Raw genomic sequence first — 25,082 nt, forward strand, 5'->3', positions numbered from 1 at the left:
AGTTGTGGCAGTTTACACTCCAGTCAGCACTCCCTGACAGCCTTTGTTTGCTGAAGAATTGTATTTCATCTCTGAGTTGTCTGTCCTTTACCCATTTTTCTGTTTTTTTTTTTAGTTGATTTGTAGATAAGTCAGGTTAGATACGTAAGTGATTTTAGGAAAAAAATTACCTTCAAAGCAATTAACTGGCATTTTTCATGGCAGTTTGTGTTATTTGTTCAACTTGAATAGACAAATTATAGATATGACTTTTAAATTAATAATAAAAGACATAACAGTCATAGTAATTAACAATAGGGATTATGGCTACCCTTAAAGAGATGCCTCCATATTCTGATATGTTACTGATAAGGAAAAAATGCTAGAACCGGGAAGTTTTTTTTTTTTAAATAGATTTCTTAAGTACTATATGTGATTTATATTTCTCATGATAATATCTGACTTGGAGATTTTATTTCCCAAGCTTGTAAGAAAAATGAAAGTCACTTGGCAAAGGAAATAGATAATATTAGTTTTCTCTGGGGAAGAAAAGGGAATGGTAGACTGAGAGACAGAGGTAAGGGGAAAACTTTGGATTGTGTACTATATGCCTTTGGGATTTTGAGCCATGTGAATATATATTACATATTTAAAAAAATTGAAATTAAGAAATGGATTTTTATAAAGCATGTGTTTCCAAGTTGATACACTGTTACATGAATCTGGTAAGATTTGAAGAATTCTAAGTCAACTTGAGTTTTATACCTTATAAGCAAGTTTTCCTAATTTAGGGTCAGTCGTTCCTGAGAGCAGAATTTCTTATTCTCCCACCCCCACCACATATATCTCTTTGGCTATCTGCAGAACCTTTTGTACTTAGGATAATGTTATTAAGTGTAAAATAAATTAATAAATATAGAAAAATAGAAGAAACCAATTACATCGAAATCATTTTCAGAATATTTTTAAAATTAGTGATATAGTAATAAAAATGCTTCTCTTAACACATTAAATAACAAGAATAATGGTAAACCTAATAACTATTATAATTCCAAGATAGTGATGAGAATAAATGATATTTTGAGATATCTGCAACAAATATGTGATATGAAGTGATTTGTGACTTCTGTTGGGAACCAAATTAACTGTACTGCTAATTGCCTGCATTCATAACGGAAGGAATTGCTAATTTTAATTAGAGATTTGTGAAAATGTAGATGTAATTTTATTTCCCTTCCAAGTTTGGGCCTCTGAATTTGGTCGACTCTGTTCACAGACCTCTGCCCTAAAAGGATGACCCACAAATGGAAATTGCATGCACATTTTTGCATGTATTCAAGAAAGTGCAGGTTTCTAGGGAAAAAGACCATTGCTTTTATGAAATTCTCAAAGGATTCTTGTCTCAAAAGATTGAGTCACAAATGTAAGGGTGAAGAAAGACGTTTCTGTAAAGCTATACTGATAAGTAGCTAATAAATGGAAGATTTGTTTTAAATAAAAGTACCTGATAGTTGGTAACCTGTCACTTCCTGAATTCATCCAACAAATGTTTACGGAGTAACCATGGCGTGCCAGGGACTGTTTTACATGCCAGGGATACAGGCCCAAGAACGAAAGATACCAAATAGCCCAGTTCTCAGGGGGTTAAAAATGCATAAAAATAAATATATAAATATAATAGATAGATATAATATTAACTATTGATAAGTGCTTTAGAGAGAAAGAAAGGAGAGGAAGGAGAGTAAGTCACTTTCAGGATTGCCTACTGTTTGCACTATACATTAAGTCACACAAACAAACAAAAGAAACTTGACCCCTCTCAATTTCCTAGAAGTTACAGAGATGGAGATAAGGATAATTGTCAAAAATATTACATCAAGAATGAATGTGAAATTCAGAAGGTTGCCTTAGACCTTAACCTTGGTCAGAAGTTAAACATGGATGTTTCTTAAATGTTTGTTCATGCCTGGTTTTGGTATTTTCCTGGTGTGAGAAAGTTTTAGATCTGACTTTAACTCTGATTCCCTATAATTTAAATTTTTTGCTTCAGTGAAAATGAATATTTGGAGTTCTACAGATCAATATATTTTATTTCTGTTAGTTGCTTATTTGAAGCTCCTTTCTGGGATAATTTTTTGGTGACTGACTCATCCTCTAAACTTTACTTCTAGATTGAATGTATTGTTGTTATTTTTAAAAATTTTACTATCCTATCATCCAAACAGCTTGACACAAAGAAACCCCATTAATTTAAAAGACATACTCTTTGGTTACTCCCCATCCTTCTATGATATTCAGATTCTAGCTGGTCTGACATGGCCATCAGCCAATCAGAGAAGACACTGCCATCAACAGTTAAAGGTCAGCCATGTCTCTGCTGTCTTACTGAATCCTTGTCAATGTTTAAAATTATAATTAGTATATACGAATTTCATTTTTGCCTTGTTTTTTTCATGTATTATTGTTTCCTATGACCTTTGTATGTCATCTATGGTGTTCACATACAGTTTTGTTATGTGATGTAGGGAAGTAGAGTTTTTTTCCAACTTTTTAACTTATGAAAAGGGTTACTATAAATGTCATTGGACATACTGATTTTTTTTTCTTTCTGGATCATTTCCATGGAAATATGAAACTTAACTACTTAACAGAGGTGAGAAAAGAATCAGTCATAGCACCACCTGTTGACCATTCACATATATTCTGACCATCACTGCTGTTCCTTCTAACATGGTCAATTCCAAATGGAGGTCAGGGTCTTTGAAGCATTCTCAAGGCTCCAAGAGTTCTTTGTGGGAATTTATGTTTTTTGTGTTTCTGTTTTAGTGATCTTTTGAAAATGCTTGGAACTATATCCTGTATAATATGAGCCACCTTATAACTGAGAACTGCCCTTGATTTCAGCCAGAGTTTCCAGATAGTAACATGTTAATTCTCATAAGCTGTGAGTAAATAATCTATGAGAAGGAATTATGCTATGAGGTGGAATTAATATAAATGTGACCAAAAGACACTGTGAGAGAAAAACAGAACATTTTGAATGCAGAACTCAGTGGAAATAGTTTCACAAGGCAACATAGCATGTACTCAAATCCCCAAGGCTCCTGAAGGATGTATAACTGTTAATACTTCCTGCAAGGGCATTCTTGGAGGCAAGAGAAAGTTACCTTTGTCATCTCACAGAGTTTCTTGTGCACTGGCTCCCTACTGCTGCCTCCCTCCAACTCTTGGAGGCACTGGTTATGGGCCTTCCTGCTTAGCAGGTTTAAGAAATGGGTGCCAAAAAAAAAAAAAAAAAAGAAAGAAAAGAAAAGGAGGAAACTGGTGCAAAATAGCACCTCCTCTTCCCTGCAGCATGTTCCTAGTGTTTATTGTGAGACTAGGCAAAGCAAAGGCCTTAGCAGTCCTCGGGCAAACCCAGGTGTCAGGCATGACTGTGAGTCATTCCTGCTCCCTTCATTCTGCATTCTGGAGAAATCATTGGCTGGATCTCTCAGTTTTCTAATTTATTCTTTAACTATTATTTCTGCTGCTCATTTACTGAGTTTTTTTTTAAATTAATGCTAACTTTTCATTTGTATATTCTTGAGCTGATTCTTTTCAGCTGATGCACTGTCTGTTTACATCTGCCTGGGGTTACTAATTATGCTGTTCTAGAGTCCTCTTGTGTTTGTTAACTCTGATTAGTGGGCTATATGCTCTTATGTTTGTTTTTGTTTTCTGTCCTTAGCAGAGTTGGCTTTTCCCCATTGTTTGGTCATTTCTGAGTACAGTTCATCTTTGTAGTTGAGATTCTGCTGCATCTGTTCCAGCTTTGTGGGAGAGGCGAAGTGAGCTGCTGAGGCGTGTTACTCCCAGTGGGTTCTCCTGAGCATAAGCAAGAAGTGGAAGGTACCTACTGCTGGCTAGTCAGGGAGTGCATACCCTTCCTCCAGGGTTCTGGGACTTTGCCTTTTTTCTAACATGAGTTTCTCTGACCCGGAGGAAGAATCTTTTTTTTTTTTTTTTCTGCCTGGGTCAAGGAACAAAGATGCAGGGTTGATGTGCTACAGGTTGCGCCTACCACCCTATCCCAAATAATCACCCTATAGGTAGCTACAGGACATTTCTGATTGGGGAGCATTTGTAGAGCTGCTCGCTTTGAGCTAAGGTTGTAGTTTTTAAATTATATCTTTTCTATCATTCTTAGGGATTTTGGTGGAAGTTGAAGGAGTAGAGTCTTGACATGTTTCAGTCTGCCAACTTGAAATAGCACAACTTCTTCAGAATACAATTTTGTATCCATGTTACATCCTAGAGAAACTCAGGCAAATATGTATCAGGATACAATACAAGACTGTTCAAAGCAGCATTCTTTTTAGTAACTAAAAACTAGGAAAGTCTCAGTATCCACCAGTAGTTGAATTAATAAAGTGTGGTTAGTCCCACACTTAGAAGTCATACACTCCATCAGAAAGGTAATGCAGGCCACAGAATTAATCTTACTATTTCTGGTAGCCACTTAAAAGTAAAAAGAAACAAATGAAATAAATGTTAATGTATTTTATTTAACCCTTATATTCCAAATATTATTATTTCAACATGTAATCATTATATACATTATTGATAAGATAGTCTACATCTTTTTGTATTGTCTTCAAAAATATCCAAAGTATTGTCATATCTACATGTAATCAGTATAAAAATTAATGAGAGTCTACATTGGTTTTTGTCCATATTAACTCTTTGAAATCTCAACTTGGTTGCTAAAGTTTATCTGTTTAGATTTCATAAAAATTACAGTTGAAAAGTAGTATCACACACACAAATTGTTGCAAACATACTTAACATTTTCCAATAATTACACTGAGTGTCAGTTTTTTAATTTTAATTTTAAACAATAATTTAACTTAATTAAATTAGAATTCAACTCAGTCACATTAGCCACTGTCAAGTATGTAGAAGCCACATGTAGCTAGACATGCAATACTACATGCAAAAATAAAATAAATTTACAAAATATTGTTGAATGAAAGAATGTAGAGAACAATACATATATGATTCCACTTATATAAAGTTCAAGAAGCAAGACTAAATTGTGTTGTTTATGGCTGATGTATAAAAGGCAAAACTACATTTAAAAAGCAAGGAAATTAGTATTAAAATCAGGTTAGTGGTTCCCTCTAGGAAGAGGGTTGTAATTGGAAAGAAGCACAGCGAGGGCAGCCGGGATGCTGGCCATTTTCCTTCTTGATGTGAATGATGTTACATGGGGATTTATTTTCTAATTATTAAAGTGAACAATTATGTATATTTTATGTACATTTTAATTTTCAAAAAAAATGTTAATGGGGAAAAAAAATCAAGTGGCTTCATTTGCAGCCTAATACAGTTCTGTCTGTGACTTGCAGATAAGGTTTGGGAAAAGAGGAAGGAATGGCAGCTCTGCAGCATTAGTGCTGCCCAGAGTTGGGTTCTAACCAAGAATGTGTGATCTGATCTGGTGAGGAAGAGCGGATAGCGGTGTGCGAGTCTGTGTGTGTGTGTGTGAGGAGAGAGATGGACACAAAGTCGTGAGAAGAAATGATTAAATGAAAACAAAGCAGCGATCACCATCTCTAAATTAAATAAGAATTAGGGTATTCAGATGGCACCATTACCCACGTTTCCCTTACACATAGGAGTTAGTCCTATGTAGTAAATAATTGTAGTTGTTTTGCATTTTGACCCAAAAATAACCTTTTCATTTTTCAGAATTCTCAGAGACAATTCTTTGACTGAGTTACATAAGGATTCATTTCAAGGCTTGCCATACCTCCAGTATTTGTAAGTTAATTAGTTAGTCATATTTATTTATGAGTCCTTAGTTCTGTTATCTATAAAGTAGTTAAGGGGTTCAAATTAGATAATCTCTACAATTTTTTCCAGCAATAAAATCCTATCATTCTCTAAATCTGTAGGGCCCCAGCCTATCTCTAGCATCAAAAATCTCCTATTCATTTTTAATTTTTAAATTTGTATAGACAAAATATAGATAGAAAAACACCTTTTAGTTGTAGAGGAAAAGTGGTAATGAGGTCTGAGCAATTACAGACACCCGTATGAACCTTATTATGTAAGTGTTCATACACCATCATCCACTTATATTTAGTTTATGGCCCTTGGATCAAATCCAGCCTATGATTCATATTATACAGCACACAAGATAAGAATGATGTTTAAAGGGCTATAAGTGAAAAAACAGAGGACAAAACAAAGGAAAATTCATGACAGAGACTGTGTGTGGCCTGCACAGCCTCACGTATTCACTGTGTGGCCTTCACAGAAAAGGTGTGAAAAAGGTGGTTTAGTAGAATGAGAGGAATTAAAGTTAAGCTCAAATTATCACCTACAGGACAAGAAAATATAGAACACTTACATTAATGTGAATGCCATTAACTCATAATTTAAATCTAAACTAAATTAACATTTAAATATTAAATATTTAAGCAGATGAGTTATGTAAACAATGCTGTCCAGAACATATCAAGTTACCAAGAGAACAGACTGGTATTAAGGATTCAATGCAGGAATTGTGATACCAATGTTTAAAATGTTTAAGATGATGGTTAAGGTGGTATAGTTATAAATATTTACATGAAATAAGCATATTAGAAATGCCCTTAACTTCACAAGTTACAAAATAAAAAACTCTTCAGCCTTGTTATACAAGGAAAGAAATGCTTGCATAGTATTTTTGTTTATTTAAAGATAAGGAGATACTGTGTTCTCTGCTATAAAAGATCAGTTTTTATCCTTTGTCTGTGGCATCCAGAGCTGTGTATGTCATTAATCCTTACTAAGATAACTAATGATGCTCTTTAGCAAAGAGATTCTTCTTTCAAATAAAGAAGGCTAAGAGAAGTGGGTATAAAGAGCCTCACATGACCCTAAAAATAGTCCTTTTAACTATCAAACCATCCAAGCCTTAAGGGGCAACCACTTTTGTATTAGTCTTTTTGGGTTCCTCTGTCATCTGGGCTCCAAACCTTAGAAACACAGTTTGGAGAAAATTAAATGAGATAATTGCTTAGTGGATTAGGCTTTTAATTACTTCTACTATGAAATACTTTCTTAGCTGATTATTTCATGTTCGCACAAGTTATTCTCACTCATTTTAAAAAATGCCAGTCAGTAAAAAAGATTAAGCTGAGCACTGTGCATACTGTTGTAAGCACAAAGATGGGTAAGACAGAGTTCCTTCTTGCAACTCCTGATCTCACAGGGAAAATAAACGTAAGCTCAGACCATAATGCACAAGCACTGAGTGGCTGGCAAAGTGCTGTCTGTAGAGGCATAGAAAAGGGAGCTGTGAAGTAATAGACCTATGTTTCTTCTAAAACAGTCATTTTCCTCCTGTTCACTCCCCAGCTAATTGTTTATTTTTAAAACTATCTGACTTTGCTTTATGTCAACGCATTGGCTTTAAACATGATAGACAATGTGCATGAGCAGGTCTAGTCCATACATTTAAGGAGTTTATACTCAGAGGAAATGGGCTGCGAGAATAGCCTCGTAAGAAAAGAAAGAGGAGGGGGCAATGAGAGCTCTAAGTTGGTTTTGGAGCTCGGAAGAGGAAAGAAAGTCTTCAAACTGGATCAGGGAAAATGGTAGAGCAGCGCTGTTTGAACAGGACCTTAAAGGACCATTGTATATTATCAGACAGACATCTTGGAAAGAATGGATTTGCAAAAAGAAGGTAGGAGAGAGGCAAAACACAGGAAATATGCTTTGAGAACCTGGAGAGTACAAGTAGGAAGAGTAGGAGATTAGAGCCAGGTCATCTAGGGCTTTGAAGACCACACCGAGGGTAACACGCCAGGCTGCGCCGTTCCCACAACAGTGCTCTCAGACAGACTTGAGCCTGCAGCAGAATCAGTCACTTGGAGGGCTTGTTAAAGCACAAGTTGTGCCCCACAGTTGCTGATTCAGTTGGTCCAGAGTAGAGCTGAGTATTTCTTCAGTAAGTTCACAAGTGATGCTGGTATTTGAGAACCACTTCTGGAGAGTTAATCTGGTGACTGTACAGGATGGCTGAGAAAGGAAGAGACTAGAGGTGCAAACACCAGTCAGAAGACAGTTACACCCACCCAGGAGAAAGGAGAGACTAAGAATCAGTGGAAATAAGTTAGCCAGTTATAGTCAAGAGTGGGTGTTTCAATATTTTAGTATAACACTGAATTAGTTCAAGTTGTGTGAAAGGCTATCTTTTATTTCTTCTGGTAATGAATTTGCATAGAAAAACAGAATTAAACTGGGAGGTGTGTAAATAGGACAGTATTCCTTTTCATATTAAACATTATAATTATATACGGAGGTAAAAACTTTGAGTTTATAATCTAGAATTTGTTGAGACCACAAAAGATTATCTAATGAATTCTTCTGCTCTGAGGAAAGATTACCTCCAAAATCTATCAAGATCTATATAGGTGTATTTTATTTATGAACATCATGATAGTGAGACTCTTTAAGGTAGGTGAGGGCAGGGTTTGGGGCTCTGAAAGGTTTAAATAACAATTCATAAGGTTTAGAGGTTCTATAGAAGCTACTTATTTGTTATTATTATTCTAACCTCTACTAATTATCCCTACTAATTAGATATCTAGTAGCTAATTGAGGCAAAGTTTTCCTTTCCCTTTTCCTAGAGATTTATCCTGCAATAAAATACGATTTATTGAAAGCGGTACATTTGAACAACTAACTTTTTTGAAGTTTGTGTAAGTTACAAATATAACTTCATTATGTTTGGAATTTTTATAAAACTTAATTTTTTTATAAAATTAATTTGCTACTCATTTTGAAACATTAAAATTTTAGTGTAGAAAGCTACTAGAATTATGTAGCTAATCCTTTTTGTCTCTCGCAAAGATTTGCACTCAAATGACATTTGGCAATGTCTGGACACATTTTGGGTTATCGGAACTATAGATATGCTGCTGCCATCTGGTGGACAGAGGCCAGAGATGCTGCTAAACCCCCTACAGGGTACTAGACAGCCCCCCACAACAAAGTGTTGTCCGGCCCAAAATGTCAGTAGTACTGCCCTTTGCTAGAGAAATAAGGATCATTTATCGCAAATATTTATTGAGGATTTACTGTTTTGTATCTAATGCACCATATATATAATCATGAAAATATTAATCATAAGCAGCTGTTTTCCACAGTGAGATTTCTTTAGTGTATGGAAGGGATAATGAAGTTATGTTTCATCATATATAAATTGGAATTACTGCTAAAGGATAATGCTCTGATAGAATATTTTTTCTTCTTTTGCTTGTGTCTTTCTTTTTTTTTTTTTGTAGAAACCTTAGTTCCAATTTAATCATAGACCTGAAATTTGGAACGTTCCGGGCACGGCATAGAATGGAGATTTTACACAAGGTGTAAGTGAAATAGAAGATGAATAAAAGTAAAAAAGCTGTGTGTTTTTGTTATTGGTAATTGGTTAGCTGGGTGTGAGCTCACTATGAATTCCAGAAAGTATGTCTTGAGATCCATTTATTTTTTTTTTTAATGGGAAAACTAAGGTACAAAGAGGCCAAGAGACTTGTCTAACTCACATATGGAACACTTTGCTTTCCCTCATACTGGTATTTGGCACGAACAATAAAATAAAAGGCACCCAGCAGAAACACAAATTAGCATTGTAATGGAATCCCATTGTTGTTTCTCCAATATGCAAGTGGTACTTGAAATTCCACTTTTGAATTTAATTCCTCCTCATGTGCAGAATTCCTAACTGCTTAAAATGTATGCAGCACAGAGCTGCAAAGAACTAAGTTTAGCCCCAAATTCTTCAGGGAGCAATAGGTATGGATGCTTCCTCAACTATTAGCTTCTTTTAAATGGTAAAGCAGAAAGAATTCCTGAACACCCACCACTGGGCACCTCTCTCCCCAACCATCCAAAACATTATTTTTCAAAAAGTATACATGTCTGAAGTGAATTATCTGTGGCCAATAGGAACCTTTGAGGCATGGATGTTTTTGCTAAGCTGTAGTGTGAAAAATATAAAGAAAATACATCTCTATAGCCTAATTCTCTATACTTTCTTTGCTGACTACCACTAATAAGAAGTGTGGGTTTTTCATAATCTTGAAAATTCTGTGGTTTCTCCATGTCACAAGCAGATCACGGTGGGTAAGTTCAGTGGCCTGAAGGGGATTTTAGACTCAAGGTGAAGAGCCTCCTCTAAATCAGGCTTTGGAAAAGACTCTATTTGTCTTGTGGTTCTGAAATCCAGCTTCCCACAGTACACTTTGGGCTAATGAAGGTGTCGAGGGTGTGTCTGGAGCTGGATTAACAGTTCTGCAGATGCCCCCCAGTGGCAGCCTCCCTCCCCCCTTCATTAGTTTGCTGGTGCCTAACTTGTGGAAAGAGAACGTAGGGTCAGTTTTTCTTTTGCCAGCGCACCGGAGAGTGGGCTCATTAGGTCTCTCCACAAAGAGGTTTTAGTAGCATCAGTGCCATGTATTAAACTCGTGACCTTTTCTAAACACTTTATAACACAGAGAGTCTCTTATAAGAATCTGAGTTTCATTATAGTTATGTAGGTGACCCAGGGGAAAAAATTGTGGAATCATAGTTGATAAAAATTAATGAATTTATTCAAAAACATTCACTGAGTGCCATACACACTGTGTGTCTGCACTGCACTGAGTACTGGGCTTACAAAGAAGAATAGGCTAAAGACTTTGTCCCCAAGAAACTTTCATACTGGAAGAAAGTTGATAGGAAAACTTATGAGAGCCATGCTAGCATCTCTGCAGCAGGGTAACAAGGTAGGGGGGCAACCAAGTAGAAAATGGGTGGTGAGTTAGAAAAGATGGTCATGGAAGAGGCACCAACCTGTTCGTCTTGAACTTCTGTGTTCATCTTAAATGGCAGAAAAAGTTAATGAAAGAATCAGAGCTGGTTTTGGAAATTAACCAATACTGTTTTCCTAAAATTCATTCACAGTTACTTTCAAAAGATTGTGAGGATACAGTAAGTGTGTGTCATGGGCTGGTCTCCTCCTTAGTTTTGTGCCAAATCTAGAAAGTCTAGAAGTGCCACCCCTCGAGTTGTCATTTCATTGCCTATAATGAGATATTACTGAGGTGGTTATAGGTTGAAATATTTTCCCCTGCATTAAATAAGTCTTGAAAAGGGCTCCAGCTGAGGTGGATGTATCATGAATTAAATGAAGCTGAAGCTGCAGGGATCCCCACTTGCATGGGACCCTTCCAAGGTCTTGGGAGTGGTCCTAGAAATTTTTGTGTTCATAACTTTGCAAGTTTTTATTAGATAGGATTTTTCCAAAGTAGATGAGGTTCAAGCCCCACAAAACCTTGATTCATCACTGAGTTTCAAGTAATTATAACTCAGATGGTTTCTTGAATGAAACCTTATGTTATTGACAAACACCAGGTGAACAAGTGAGAGGTGTGCTAGAGTCTATTTTGAATTTGAAGTCCACCTCAAAAATGAGTCAAGAGCTATTAATTAATAAAGCATCATTTTAAAATTTGTTTTCTTTTGGTGGTGGGAGGTAATTTATTCATTCATTCATTCATTCATTCATTCTCAGAGGAGGTACTAGTACTGCTAATTTTAATATTTTCTCCTTATCCTTAATTTTTGTCACTTTGATTACTGTGTGACTTGGTGTGTTCCTCTTTGGGTTGATGCTGTGTAGAACTCTCTGCACCTCCTGGATATGGGTGACTGTTTCTTTTCCCAAGTTGGGGAAGTTTTTGGTTATTAGAATGTGGGCTAGTTTTCAAGGCTACCACTGGCATTTAGAGCAAAGATCTAGGGCAAGCTAAAGCAATACAGGTCTCACTGTTCTTACAGAAATTAATTTGTTTTTCTTAAATAAATTGCTTCCCAGATTGCTACAAGCCCATTGGTTAAATTTCCAGAGTTGTGAGAAAGTTGATTCTGATAATTTTTGTGAGTTTTTTTGTTGTTGTTTTATGGAGGGATGAATTTTCAGGTGTCCTTACTCCACCATTTTTACTAATCAGCCTGCAACATGGTTTAAAAATCTCTTAAAAAATAAAATAAAATCTCTAAAGCCTCAATGACCGTAAGCTAATGAAATATTTAATCATGGGAGATAATTGAAGAAAAGAAACAAATGAGAAAATGTAATTCTCATAGAGGCTGTCCCAGATGGGGAGATGAAATTTGAAAAGGTATTTCTATATTTAGTGCCCTCAAAATTAAGGTTAAAGTAATCATTATTTTAAACACACTCCACCCCCTCCTTTTTAAATACAGGTTAAACACAGGCTTTGGAGTCAGAATTGAGTTCAAATCCCAGCTCTGCTTCTTTCTAGCTTGATGACTTAGGACAAGTTATATAACTTCTCTGTGCCTTGGTTTCCTCATCTGTAAAATGTGGTAATAATAATAATACCTATCACATAAGGTTACTGTGAGGATTAAATATTAATTGCTGATCATAGATACCTGGCAATCCAAAAGGTGTTAGTTGTGATTATGTTTATAATCTGCAAAAGTACACTAATGATTCTTGAGTAGAGTTAATTAACTTAAAGGCAGACTTTCTTTTCATTCTTCCTGTTCCTGTTTTTTTGGGTATAAAATTTTTTTTTTTGCTTTTGCTTGTTTGTTTTAAAGAGTTGAGAAGAAAATATATTCCAGCATTTTGGAATAAAAAATTGTTCCAGAAAATGAATTTGTCACTTTGCTGATATATAAACAAAATGTTATTTATTCAACAAACATTTATTAAGTAGATAGTGAATATTAGGCACTGTGTCAGGCACAGAGATGACAATGACAATAAAGTGTAGTCCCTGCTCTCATGGAGCTGACAATCCAGGAGACTGACAAGAAAGCAGGTGACCCCACACACGGTAGCAAAGGCTGTGATATAAGAACACATATGGGAGTGTGCAATGGGAGTGCGGGTCTCCCCGGTTCCTCTTGTATTTTTCTCTTCTTCAGCTCCAGAACCAAGGCATTGGTCCTACTTTTGTCTTTAACTGGGTAGTTTAAAACATGTAATTTAAAAAAATTTCTAGAGATGAAAGAAAAATGCCTTGAATTATGGAGGACACTAGAAATAGTATTTCTTACAGAGGAGGGGCTTCCTACCAGCATTGTCCCTTCTAGGGTTTTTGACCTAAAATTTCTTTGGTGTATTTTTTTCTTTGCTATCCACTTTTTCCCCCTATTTTTTTCTCTTTCTGTCTCCACTTTATCATCTAGATGCCTGGGTAGTTCCCAAGTGAAGAGTGCTTTACGAATTCTATGGGTGATTTATAGGTAAATTCAGAAAATGATTTTTTTTTTACCTTCAACTTCCATACCAAGAAAATGAATATAAACTTTCATGGACATTATTGAAAATGTAGATAATTTTAATGCCCTTCCATTTTTCAGAATTCTCAGTCATAATCCTTTGAAAACAGTTGAAGATCCTTATCTTTTACATTTGCCAGCATTAAGATATTTGTAAGTATTTCAACAGTCTTATGGCTCTTGAGTTGATTTCTGCTCCTTTTTACTTTCATCAAAGATTGAGGGTTTTGGCTAAAAAGTCAAAATTTAAATTTTAACTGAGTTATTGAGGTAAGAGTTATTGGCAAAGAAAAGGATTAAGAAAGAAAGTATACAGCTAAGACAACCAGCAGGGGAAGAAAACAGTGTTGAAGAACACTTATAGAGATGAAGCATGTAAAAATATAATTTATCCCAGAAAGCAAAAAGGAATAAGGTGTACATTGTTTAAAAAAAAAAGTGTAATCAAGAGAGCTGGATGCAAGTGAGAATGAGAGGTAGGATAATAGTTAAAAAATAAAAAAAGATTGTACTTTTCAGCACCAAGGTCATTAATTTAATGATGCAAATAAATGTAAATTTCTTCAATATGAGCTACCTGGAATTACTGTCTATGGCAAGTTAGAAGTTGAATTGAAATAATCACATTCATTTTATTTATAAGTGTAGAATTTTTGTCTTTGGGTTTATATCATGCCTGTTTGCGCTTTTACTTCAGAGACATGGGAAAAACACACGTCTCACTTACAACACTTGAAAGAATCCTGTTTATGACCCCTGAATTGGAAAAACTGTAAGTTGATTTTTATTGCATTTGTTTTCACTTAATTTTTTTATAGGTTTGTTTTTATTTTCTTAAGTCAGGTTTATTGATGTATATGTTTCCTAATTTTCACTTAATAAAATTCACTCTTTTAAAATATACATTACTGTATTTTGATGGACATGTACTTAGATAGCCACCCCCATGTTTGAGATATAGAAAAGTTCTCCAACCCCAAAAGACACCTCGTGCCCCTCTGTAGTCAGTCCCCTCCTCCCACCACCAGCCCTGGCAACCACCAGTCTGATTTCTGTCCCTATAATTTTGCCTTTTCCAGAATGTCTTATAAGTTAAATCATAGGGTATGTGGCCTTTGGTTTTGGCTTCTTTCACTTAGCCAGTCTCTTTGGAGATGCATCCACGTTGTTGCACCTGTCAGTAGTTCATTTCTTTTTATTGCTGAGTAGTAAGTAGTCCAGTTGTGTGGATATACAGTTTGTTTATGCATTCATCAGTTGATAAACATTTGAATTGGCTCTAGTTTTTTGGCTATTAAGAATAAAGCTGCTAAAAATACACATGTATGTGTAAACATTCATTCTGTGTGAGTATATGTTTTCATTTCTTTGAGACAAAATACCAAAGGATGGGATTGCTGCATCCTATGCTAAATGCATATTTAATTTTAATTTTTTAGAGAGGGGAGGTAATTAGATTTATTTATTTATGGAGGTACTGGGGATTGAACCCAGGACCTTGTGCATGCTAAGCATGTGCTCTGCCACTGAGCTATACCCTCCCCCCTTAACTTTTTTAAAACATTTTTTATTGAGTTATACTCATTTTACAATGTTGTCTCAAATTCCATTGTAGAGTACAATTTTTCAGTTATACATGAACATATATATATATTCATTTTCACATTTTTTTTCGCTGTGAGCTACCACAAGACCTTGTATATATTTCCCTGTGCTATACAGTATAACCTTGTTTATCTATTATGCATTTTGAAGTCCCAGTCTGTCCCTGCCTACCCCCTACCCCCTTGGCAACCACAAGTTTGTATTCTATGTCTATGAGTCTGTTTCTGTTTTGTTTTGTTTTGTTTTGTTTTGTTTTTAGATTCCACATATGAGCGATCTCATATGGTATTTTTCTTTCTCTTTCTGGCTTACTTCACTTAGAATGACATGCTCCAGGAACATCCATGTTGCTGCAAATGGCATTATGTTGTTGCTTTTTGTGGCTGAATAGTATTCCATTGTATAAATATACCACATCTTCTTTATTCAGTCATCCATTGATGGACATTTAGGCTGTTTCCATGTCTTGGCTATTGTAAATAGTGCTGCTATGAACATTGGGGTGCAGGCGTCATCCTGAATTAGGGTTCCTTCTGGATATAAGCCCAGGAGCAGGATTCCTGGGTCGTATGGTAAGTCTATTCCTAGTCTTTTGAGGAATCTCCATACTGTTTTCCACAGTGGCTGCACCAAACTGCATTCCCACCAGCAGTGTAGGAGGGTTCCCCTTTCTCCACAGCCTCTCCAGCATTTGTCATTTGTGGATTTTTGAATGATGGCCATTCTGACTGGTGTGAGGTGATACCTCATTGTAGTTTTGATTTGCATTTCTCTGATAATTAGTGATCTTGAGCATTTTTTCATGTGCTTATTGATCATCTGTATGTCTTCCTTGGAGAATTGCTTGTTTAGGTCTTTAGCCCATCTTTGGATTGGGTTGTTTGGTTGTTTCTTATTAAGTGGTATGAGCTGCTTATATGTTCTGGAGATCAAACGTTTGTCGGTTTCATTTGCAAAAATTTTCTCCCATTCCATAGGTTGTCTTTTTGTTTTGCTTATGGTTTCCTTTGCTGTGCAGAAGCTTGAAAGTTTCATTAGGTCCCATTTGTTTATTCTTGCTTTTATTTCTTCTAGGAGAAAATTTTTGAGATATCAGTCAGATAATGTTCTGCCTATGTTTTCCTCTAGGAGGTTTATTGTATCTTGTCTTATGTTTAAGTCTTTGATCCATTTTGAGTTTATTTTTGTGTATGGTGTAAGGGAGTGTTCTAGCTTCATTGTTTTACATGCTGCTGTCCAGTTTTCCCAACATCATTTGCTGAAGAGACTGTCTTTATTCCATTGTATATTCTTGCCTCCTTTGTCGAAGATGAGTTGATCAAAAGTTTGTGGGTTCATTTCTGAGCTCTCTATTCTGTTCCATTGGTCTATATGTCTGTTTTTGTACCAATATCATGTTGTCTTGATGACCAGAGTAATTTCTAATATATTTCCTACTCACAACTAGGAATTGAGAAAGGGACTCCAGAAGTTGGGGACTTACTCAGACTCTTCTTAGAAGTCTACCCTCTTCCTGTGCACTCTCAACCCAAAGTGAAACTTTTGGGTTGGGAGGAGATACTTCTGAATTAAACTACAGATCAGTGTCACCCAATTCTAATCCCTTTCACCTTTTTTCTAATCTCACCGACACCCACTGTCATCCTTACCCTTCTTTTGGTCACTTCTGTACTCCTCTGCATTTTTTTACAACAGTTAAGAGCAGCAATTGGCCAACTGGTCCCTATCCAATTCTCTAGGCCATGTGCCCCAAGAAGTCCTTTCTTCACTGCCCTGTGGTGGCCTTGGCCTGCCTCCCTACTCAAGTCACTCCTTTACCACTAATTTAACCCTGTTTCCATTTATAGGATCTTACCTAGCCATAGGACCTGCTGCCTCTGCCAATTGAAAAATACTATTGAAGTTGTCTGCAAGACAGTCAAGCTGCACTGTGACAGTGACTGCCTGGCAAGCACCATACGTTGTGGTGAGTCTGAATTGCTTGATAAGAAATTTTTAAATTTAAATGATAAAACTTTTAAACTAATGATGTAATTGAATTATTTTTATTCATTCATTTCGAGTTTCAACTCCCTAAATTTCTAAGAACTACTCCCTTGCTAAAAGTCAGATTCTCAATTACATTATTAAGTTCATAATACCTCAGTTACATTGTTAGCTTAACGTAACTGATCCACATACATAGAGGAACAAGAGAAAGCCATGAAAGCGGGAAGGGAATTAACATTCATGGCCACATATTTTATACTGTGCACTCTGCTTGATGCCTTACCCCTAAATGAGAACTTTTTCCTACAGTGCATCACAGTTTGTAAACTGATTTAATATTCATTAGGTCTCAAGTTCCACTTGTCTTATAGGGCAGGCATAAGTATATTTTTGTTCATTTTGTTTTTGCAGTTTTATAAAAGAATACAAGTGGTGGTGTTTTATGTTTTATTTGGAGCCTGAGAGTTTCTGGCTCCATAACCAGAAGCTGCTACCTAGCGCTTCCAGTGGATGGGATGGCTCTTTTATTCTTTGACTGTCCAGCTCTGAGCTTGCTCTGAATCTCAATCATTTCTATCCACAAAACACTCACGTGCTTTCAAGGATTTTTCTATACATTAGACTTACTGGCACTTAACTTGATGACTTCCAAAATGTGCTTTCATGCCCAGACAGCTTGAATACTGGTCCCTATCGATGAGCTGGAGCACATCATAAATAATAACATTTTGCTACTGACATAAAAATGTTGCTTATTTTCCAAGCTTTTTCTTTTCTTTTCTTTCTTTCTTTCCTCTTTTTTTTTTTTTTTTACCAATTATATTACTCCCTTCTCCCCAGAAATGGGCAGAACAGGCATTTTTAATTTCCTTTTATGGGTGAGCAAAAGCAAGATCAGAGGTGTTAGGTGCTGTGGCCTAGTGCCTTGATCTACTGTCCTCAGTTTTGGGCTGTCTGTGAGCTCTTGTTCCTCCTTTCTCATGACCCTTCACCTTTTCCTCTGACCCTCACCTCCTCCTCTGACCCTAACCACCACCACCACCAAAAGTACTTTTAATCCTTCTGGAAGAGAGACCCAGCTGCACAGGGGTACACATGACCTTCACACAGTCAGAAGTTTTGATGGGTCCCCAGGTAAAGCTGGATATACTAGGAGTGAAATGAAATGAAAGCAAAGTAGGCATCTGACAACAGTTGCTTTTTCCCATCTGCGTTTTAGGACTTCAAGTATTATTCCACTGATCTGTTGAACATTCCACATTAGCATAAAGCCTGGCAAATCTCTTAACCTGCACCCCAGATCCCTGCCCAAGTGTTAGCAGAGAGCCAGGGTGGACATGGTGTTTCTCTCTATGTAGAGCCTTCTGTTATAGGGGCTGGGATCTAGGGGAGCAGGGACCAAGGAGAGGAACTGGTGGTAGTTGGAAAAGGTCACATCCAGATGAGGACCTTTTAGCGGGTGTTGTCATGATCACCTGTGATGGGAGCAGGACACGAGCACACTGAGGAGGCGGAGAGCGGAAGCCTCGCACTCTTCTGCGTCTAAGGCAGGACGGGGCAGTGTATATGAAGTGAGGAGTTACAGTGGGTCTGCAGAGCGTCCTGCTGAGTGGGGGACAGCTGTCCTTCAGCCAGCCTTGACTTCTCTTGAGTACCAGGCAGTTGGCCCCTGGAAACCAGTGGACTAATCCTAAACACTGTCACTCTATTTCACACCATGGAATTTTCTGAGTAGATAGCCACTTTTTCAAAATATATCTTTTTCACCTTCTGTTGTGAGGTTTCTTTTCCCCTCTCTAAGTGGCACCCAGACATTTGCTGATTTCTAATTTATTTGACTGGGATATGTGGCTGTGGACTGGCAAAAAACTGTCCATCAGCCTTCAGTTATCAAAAAGACTTCTTTTTTGACAGGTGAAGAAGCAGCTGTAGGGAACGTAGAAGGATCATTCATGAAGGTGTTACGAGCCCGGAATAAGAGCATCAGCACTGAGCTCATTATTGAGCCAGAGAAAGCGTCCTCGGACAGACGTGGTGTCAGCCTGTCAGCCTTCATGAATAAACAAGTAGATTTTACTGACAAAAGTGATGTTATCAGTGCACTAAATTACGTACTGCCTTGTTTCTCAGAGGGAAATCTAGAGGATTTAGAAACAGCATTTTTACCATTCATTAAACTTCTTTTTTCAAATGTACAAGATAGAGATAAGCCCCTGGGTTATTTGATAAAAAACACAAGGAACTGTTCATTCTGTTAAACCTGAATCCAACAATTCACCTTATAAAAATAAACTGAAGAGATTCTATCTTCTGAAAAAATGGTTAGATTCAGAAATTAAAAAAAAAAAAGATGAGAATAGAAACAAAGAAAAAACTGCCATGCTTGTACATTGCTGACACTTTAGGTGCCAAATTTAAACAACAGATCTTTCAAAATAAATTGGAAACTGCCCAACCACAGGAAAACAGTACGGCAAAGACTGACAGTGTAGGGGAAAGGCTGCAAAGAGTGGATAGGGTCCTCAAGGGCCCAGAGGACATAATCAAAAAACGCATCAAAAAACTGATGTGTCAGTGTATATAGAATTACCAGCTACCTGTGAAGAATGCTGCCAAAGAAGAGGATCTTTGGAGGCCATCCCCAAGAAAGTAAAACAGCTTCACATGATGTGGAGGCCCAGGAAGTTAGTGAGAAACTCCTTCAACACAAAACCTTCATTTATAAATGAACATAAGACAGCAGTCTCTTCTCTGCCTTCTGCTTCCAGCCCTCCTAAATCTGAGGTTAAACACAAATCAAAAGATATCCTACACTATTTTAGAACATACAGGTGCTAGAGTTAGAAATATGGAGGCTTCTGTACCAACCTCACGTCCCAGAAAATACACTTTTTCCATGGTGTTTGCTCTCATGTGATGTACAGATTATTCCAGGCCAAAAGGAACCACAATTTGGGAAGGAAAGAGCTACTCAGGAGAATATCTGCAGGCAGGCCTCCCTCCTCTGCAGGGAGGAGCCTCATAAATCCTCCTTCACGAGAAGCTTTTTCATCTTCAGGAGAACTGACTTCTCAGGAAAATCCTTCTCCAGAATTATTTTCCCCTTCAGACCCTACTGCAGGAAAGGTGACTGTGCCGGAAGGAGCTATCTCTGAATTCACTGTCCATACGGATGTTTCCAGCACATATTCTGTTACTGCAGGTGACTTTATGCCAACTGTTCAACACACCCATGAAACCCAACAGGAATACCACAACGTGGGCACTGAATGACCCTCTAAACCCACTGGCTTCACTTTCCCAGGGCTTTCATCCTTGGGTGATCAGTTTGAAATTCAGGTAGACCAGCAGCTTTGGTCCCTCATCCCCAACAGTGATGTGAGAAGGCTCATTTCTCATGTGATGCAGACTATGAAAATGGACTGCTCTGAGACCTACATGACGCTGGCCTGTGCCAAGCTCTTCTCCAGAACAGGCGTCCTGATGAAGCTTCTCAGTGATCAGCAAGAAGTAAAGGTGTCCCAGGCAGAGGGGGATACCAACCTATGGAAAACTGAGAACTACATTAGTGAGAGCACAGAAGCCCAGAGTGAACAGAAGGGGCGGGAGTCAAGTGAAGTGAGGGCAATGCCTGAAACACGGGGACCTGGACTTTTACTCAGTGTAGGACATGCCATTAAAGTGCCAAAGCAGGAAGACCAGGGGCTCCTGACCTGTGTCTTATCCATGAAACTGGCTAAGACAGCAATTTCCCACTGTGCTCATTTAGAGAATGGTGCCACTATTCCTAGGGGAGCCTTAACACACGAGATAAATTGTAGGAGAAAATGCTAATGATAAGATTAGTAACGCATGAGATCTGGTAGGTTCCTTAATAACCTATAAGCTACTCACCTGAAAGGATGGGGTTTAGAGTAGTTTAAGAACAGTCTGCTAAGGGGGAGGGTATAGCTCATGTGGTAGGGCACATGCTTAGCGTGCACGAGGTCCTGGGTCCAGTCCCCATCACTTCCTCTAAAAATAAGTCAACAGATAAACCTAATTTTCTCCCACTCACCCCCAAAAGAAGAGTGAGCAAGTGTCTGAATAGGTTTAAGAATAGTTAGATTTCGGTGGGCCCCAGCAGCTCCGGGGGTGGGAGGAGGGCCAGTGGCCAGGCAGCCCAGCTTCGTGAAGACTCGGTGCGCCACGTCCCGGCCCACAGTCACCCGGCACAAGTCCGCCCCGCCGCCAGGATGCCTAAGAGGAAGGCCAGCTCCGCTGAGGGGGTGGCAGAGGAGGAGCCCGAGAGGAGATCTGCGTGGTTGTCAGCTAAACCTGCTCCTGCAAACGTGGAAATAAAGCCAAAAAAGGCAGCAGGAAATGATAAATCTTCAGACAAAAAAGAGCAAACAAAAGGGCAAAGGGGAGCAAAGGGAAAACAGGCCGAAGTGGCTAACCAAGAGACTAAAGATTTACCTACAGGAAATGGAGAAACTAAAAATGAGGAGCGCCCAGCCTCTGATGAAGCAGGAGAGAAAGAGCCAAGTCTGATTAATAGCATACAGCTAGTCTTTTGAGTGGTCCCTGTCCCCCTTCTTGTATAATCCAGAGGAATATTTTTACCAACTATTTAATAAATGCAAGTTTTAGTAGCTCTAGAAACATTTTTAAGATGGAGGGAATCCTACCTCATCCCATTTTTTGTGTAAATACTTTTTTTTAAGAGGTAAAATCATTTGCTGGTTTATTTTTTTGATACAACCAGAAAATAGTGGGATGTTGAATATGGGAGGCTTTGATTGTCTTCGGTGTCAGCTTAACATTCCATAGATGGGGGTAGTTTTTATATCCTATAATACAGAGCATACTTAAATCGCAATTTGGAGTCAGTGGTGCATTTAATGTCTTGAACACTTTAAATTACTTCTCTTCCCCTGTTGTTTTTGGTAGAATTGTTTCCTAAAGCAAACCACTCCTTGATCTTGGCTCTCCTCATCAGAATTTTGTGCACTCTGTAACATCTTTGGTCGTGATAGTCCAGTTTTCCTAGTAACTTTGTTAATGTACTGTGAACGATTGAAAATTTGAGTATGTAGTGTATATGATATTAAATTGTGTATTGGTGAGACTTACGATGTAACAGCACATCAACATTTGATGATATTGGTAATTGATATCCTGTTAAGGAAAATTTGCCTCCAAATTTTAAGTTGGAAATTCACTGGAATATCTGGAAAAGGATCACAGCTATATAATTTTTTTAGATTTTTGGTACGTACATTAAGAATTGTGTACAAGTTGAAATGTCTGTGTACTGATCCTCAAAACAACCAATGAAATCTCAATTATGAAAGAAAAAAAAGAATAGTTAGATCTCATCTTTTCTCTTTGTTTTTTAAGAAAATTATTCTTTATTTTTTTAGGCGACAGAAGAAGTTCCAGGATATAGGGATAAGGAAGATTTCAACATGATAACAGCTGTTCCGATAGCAGTGCTTATCTTCATTATAATTTGCTACCGTTTTCAGGTAAGGACAACAATTCAGGTTCAGAGCCCACAAACTGAAAATCACAGCTACCTTTCCACCTGCTACTACTTATGGTCCTCTTCAGTCACAAGGACTGAGATAGGCTTTGCTCTTTTCTTGAAAAGTACACACCAGGGATTCTTAAAGGAACTCCAGTCCCAGGGGGTCTCTGTGGCATTGAACCCAAGATAACAAACCATTAGACTATTTTGAAAAGTTAAGTTTATAAGAAGGCCAGAATTGACATGGTAGTAAAATTTCTTCAACTCAAAAAACTGCACCTCACCAGTCACTCTCATCCCTTCACTGCTTTCTTTCCTTGTTGGGTGAAATGATGACATATATCATCTCCACCCTCATGGAGCTATCAGTCACCCTGGGAGGGCTAGAAAGACATGGCTAAAAGATCAAAGTGTGATCTTGTCGATTCATTAGATTTACTTATAGCTTTCTTCTCCAGTGTGTAATATATTCTGTAGATAGTTTCCATCAAAACACTGCAAATAAAATCCTACATCAGGCTACTCTAAAGTATGTCCTTTTGTTCTAATCCTGTTCTCACCACGTAGCCTTCTGGTTGTGCCTTAGTGTGCCATGGAGGAAGTTCTCTGCTTGTGTAGACACAGAAGCCCTGTCTGTAGAACAGATGTATTTCTCATTGACAAGTAATAATTTGGCATTCTGATTTCTAATCAATCCTGTGATATTGATAAAGTGGGACTGCCTCAATAGGAAGATGTGAGATCCTTCTTGGTGAAGGCAGAGTCTAATTTCTGAACCTAGGAATCTGGGGACGAGAGTGGGGTCAGCTTGCTAGTCATTGGCCATTGCCCAACTGTACCCCCTGCATCTGAAGGTGGCATATGGCCTTGTGCTTTTGTAGCATTTCCATAGACTCCTCTTTTACTGCTTTAATTGCTATGTAGTTTAACCTTGCATTTGTATTTATTTATATCATTTCATTATTTCATCTCCCCACTTAGACGATAAGTTTTTTCAGGACAGGGACCATGCAGTGTTTTTCCTAAAGTTGACAATAATGATGTTCAGTGGAAGAGAGATGAGGCATTATGTCAATTCCACAATGAAGAGTAATGCAACAAAATATTTATTTGAAGTAGCTAGAGAGCCCAGCAATCGACAGACCCACGTGTTCTTTAGACTTTTGAAATGTCATATTTAACATTCTAATTGGTGGAAGAAAATGAATAAATGGTAGTAGAACAGCTGCCTAACTATTGGGGGAAAGATAACAGCAGGTCCCCATTTCTCACCTTAAACATATCTCCATAAACATGAAAGAAAAGAACTCATGAAAGTATTAGAAGAAAATAGAAGCAATACGTTTATAATCGTGTGGTGGAAAAGAGCTTTCAGAGCCTGATGCCACAGGCAGAAAGCTTTGGCGGATCTGACCACCTTGTCTGTGGCACCAGCTTAGCACGGACCTATGCCAAGCACTGGACGAAGAGTCTTCCATATATTTTCTGGCCTAATCCCCACAGTCCTGTGAGGACGGCAGTACCATCCTTGTTTCATAGATGAAGGACATCGACTTGAGGCCCCAGTGACAAAACCAAAAGCAGAAGCCAGTTTCACCTGACTGTAAAGCCTGAGCTCCTTACTCCACTCTTCTGTCTCGTCCCCTCAGAGACAAAAACATTGGGAAGTGTTTGAAACACTGAAAATCAGTGAAAGCCAATATTTATCATAAATAGTTTAATAAATAAGCAGGAAGAAGACGGACAATCCAGGGGAGGAGAGGGCAAAGGCTCAGAAGAGCAGCCGTCTGTTGACCGTCTGTCCCTGTATCAGCCCGTCCTCGTGGCTAGCGGGTTTTGTCAGCTAGGCCTTCGTCATCTCGTAGCATAAAAATAGTCTCTGATACTTTCTTCTAGTACTTTTACAATCTGTCTAGAATTAATTTTGTTTTTAAGTGTAGATGAGGTAGGGGATCTAACTTTTTTCCCTACGTGAAAATTGAATTGTTTCAACATTTTCTACTGAATGGTTCATTCTTTCTTCGCTTATCTAAAAATGCTATCTTTATCTAGACTCTGCTCTATTGATCCAGTTATCTTTTCCTATACCAGTACCAGTATTACACTGCTTAATTCTAGTTGCTGTGGAACATATTTTATAAATGATAGGGTAAGCCCCTGCTCTTTGATAATCTTTTTCATACATTTCATAACTATTCTTGCATGCTTTCTCTACCAAATGCCAACTAGCCAGGTTTTGTTGAAAATTTATCTTGAATTTAAATAGGACTGCATTGAATTTGTAGGTTAATTTGAGGAGAACTGATGTCTTTACAACATTCTAGGAAGATGGCATCTCATACCATATACACATTTTTCATTTTACGTCCTTTGGAAGAGTTTTAATGCTTTCATCACATAGGTCTCACACATTCTCAGTTAAGTTTATCCCTAGGTACTTTATGCAGTTTTACTGATACTGTAAATGGGATATTTCTTCTATTTCTTAGTCTTCTGTGTTATATAGGAAAGTTTTTGAGGTTTATATGTTGATCTCTTGATTTTGTATGTAGCCATCTTCCTGAATTCTCACATTGCTTCCAACCTAGATGTTGTCCATCATTTCATATGCAAATGTGCTTGTCTTTTCCTTTCCAGAATTTTTCTTCTTGCATCGATTAGGACC

At 37.6% G+C, this 25,082-nt stretch overlaps 1 protein-coding gene and 2 pseudogenes across 9 annotated transcripts in view; all 3 read left to right on the forward strand.

Moving 5' to 3' along the window:
• Positions 1-25,082, forward strand: part of LOC116279648 (leucine-rich repeat-containing protein 37B-like) — a 42,521-nt gene that overhangs the window by 10,591 nt on the left and 6,848 nt on the right. For 2 of the 9 annotated variants that reach the window (XM_072940565.1, XM_072940564.1), the window contains exons 5-12: positions 5,713-5,784; positions 8,643-8,714; positions 9,300-9,380; positions 13,393-13,464; positions 14,009-14,083; positions 16,764-16,882; positions 18,820-18,971; positions 22,311-22,415. In XM_072940565.1, coding sequence (XP_072796666.1) covers positions 5,713-5,784; positions 8,643-8,714; positions 9,300-9,380; positions 13,393-13,464; positions 14,009-14,083; positions 16,764-16,882; positions 18,820-18,971; positions 22,311-22,415 — 748 coding nt within the window. The remainder of the gene's footprint in view (positions 1-5,712; positions 5,785-8,642; positions 8,715-9,299; positions 9,381-13,392; positions 13,465-14,008; positions 14,084-16,763; positions 16,883-18,819; positions 18,972-22,310; positions 22,416-25,082) is intronic. The other 7 variants (XM_072940566.1, XM_072940568.1, XM_072940567.1 and 4 more) reach the window with 7 other exon arrangements.
• On the forward strand, positions 19,271-20,739 carry LOC140686441 (leucine-rich repeat-containing protein 37A2-like; annotated as a pseudogene).
• Positions 20,367-21,597, forward strand: LOC140686444 (non-histone chromosomal protein HMG-14 pseudogene; annotated as a pseudogene).

This window comes from Vicugna pacos, chromosome 16, assembly GCF_048564905.1.
Source record: "Vicugna pacos chromosome 16, VicPac4, whole genome shotgun sequence".
Lineage (NCBI taxonomy): Eukaryota > Metazoa > Chordata > Mammalia > Artiodactyla > Camelidae > Vicugna > Vicugna pacos.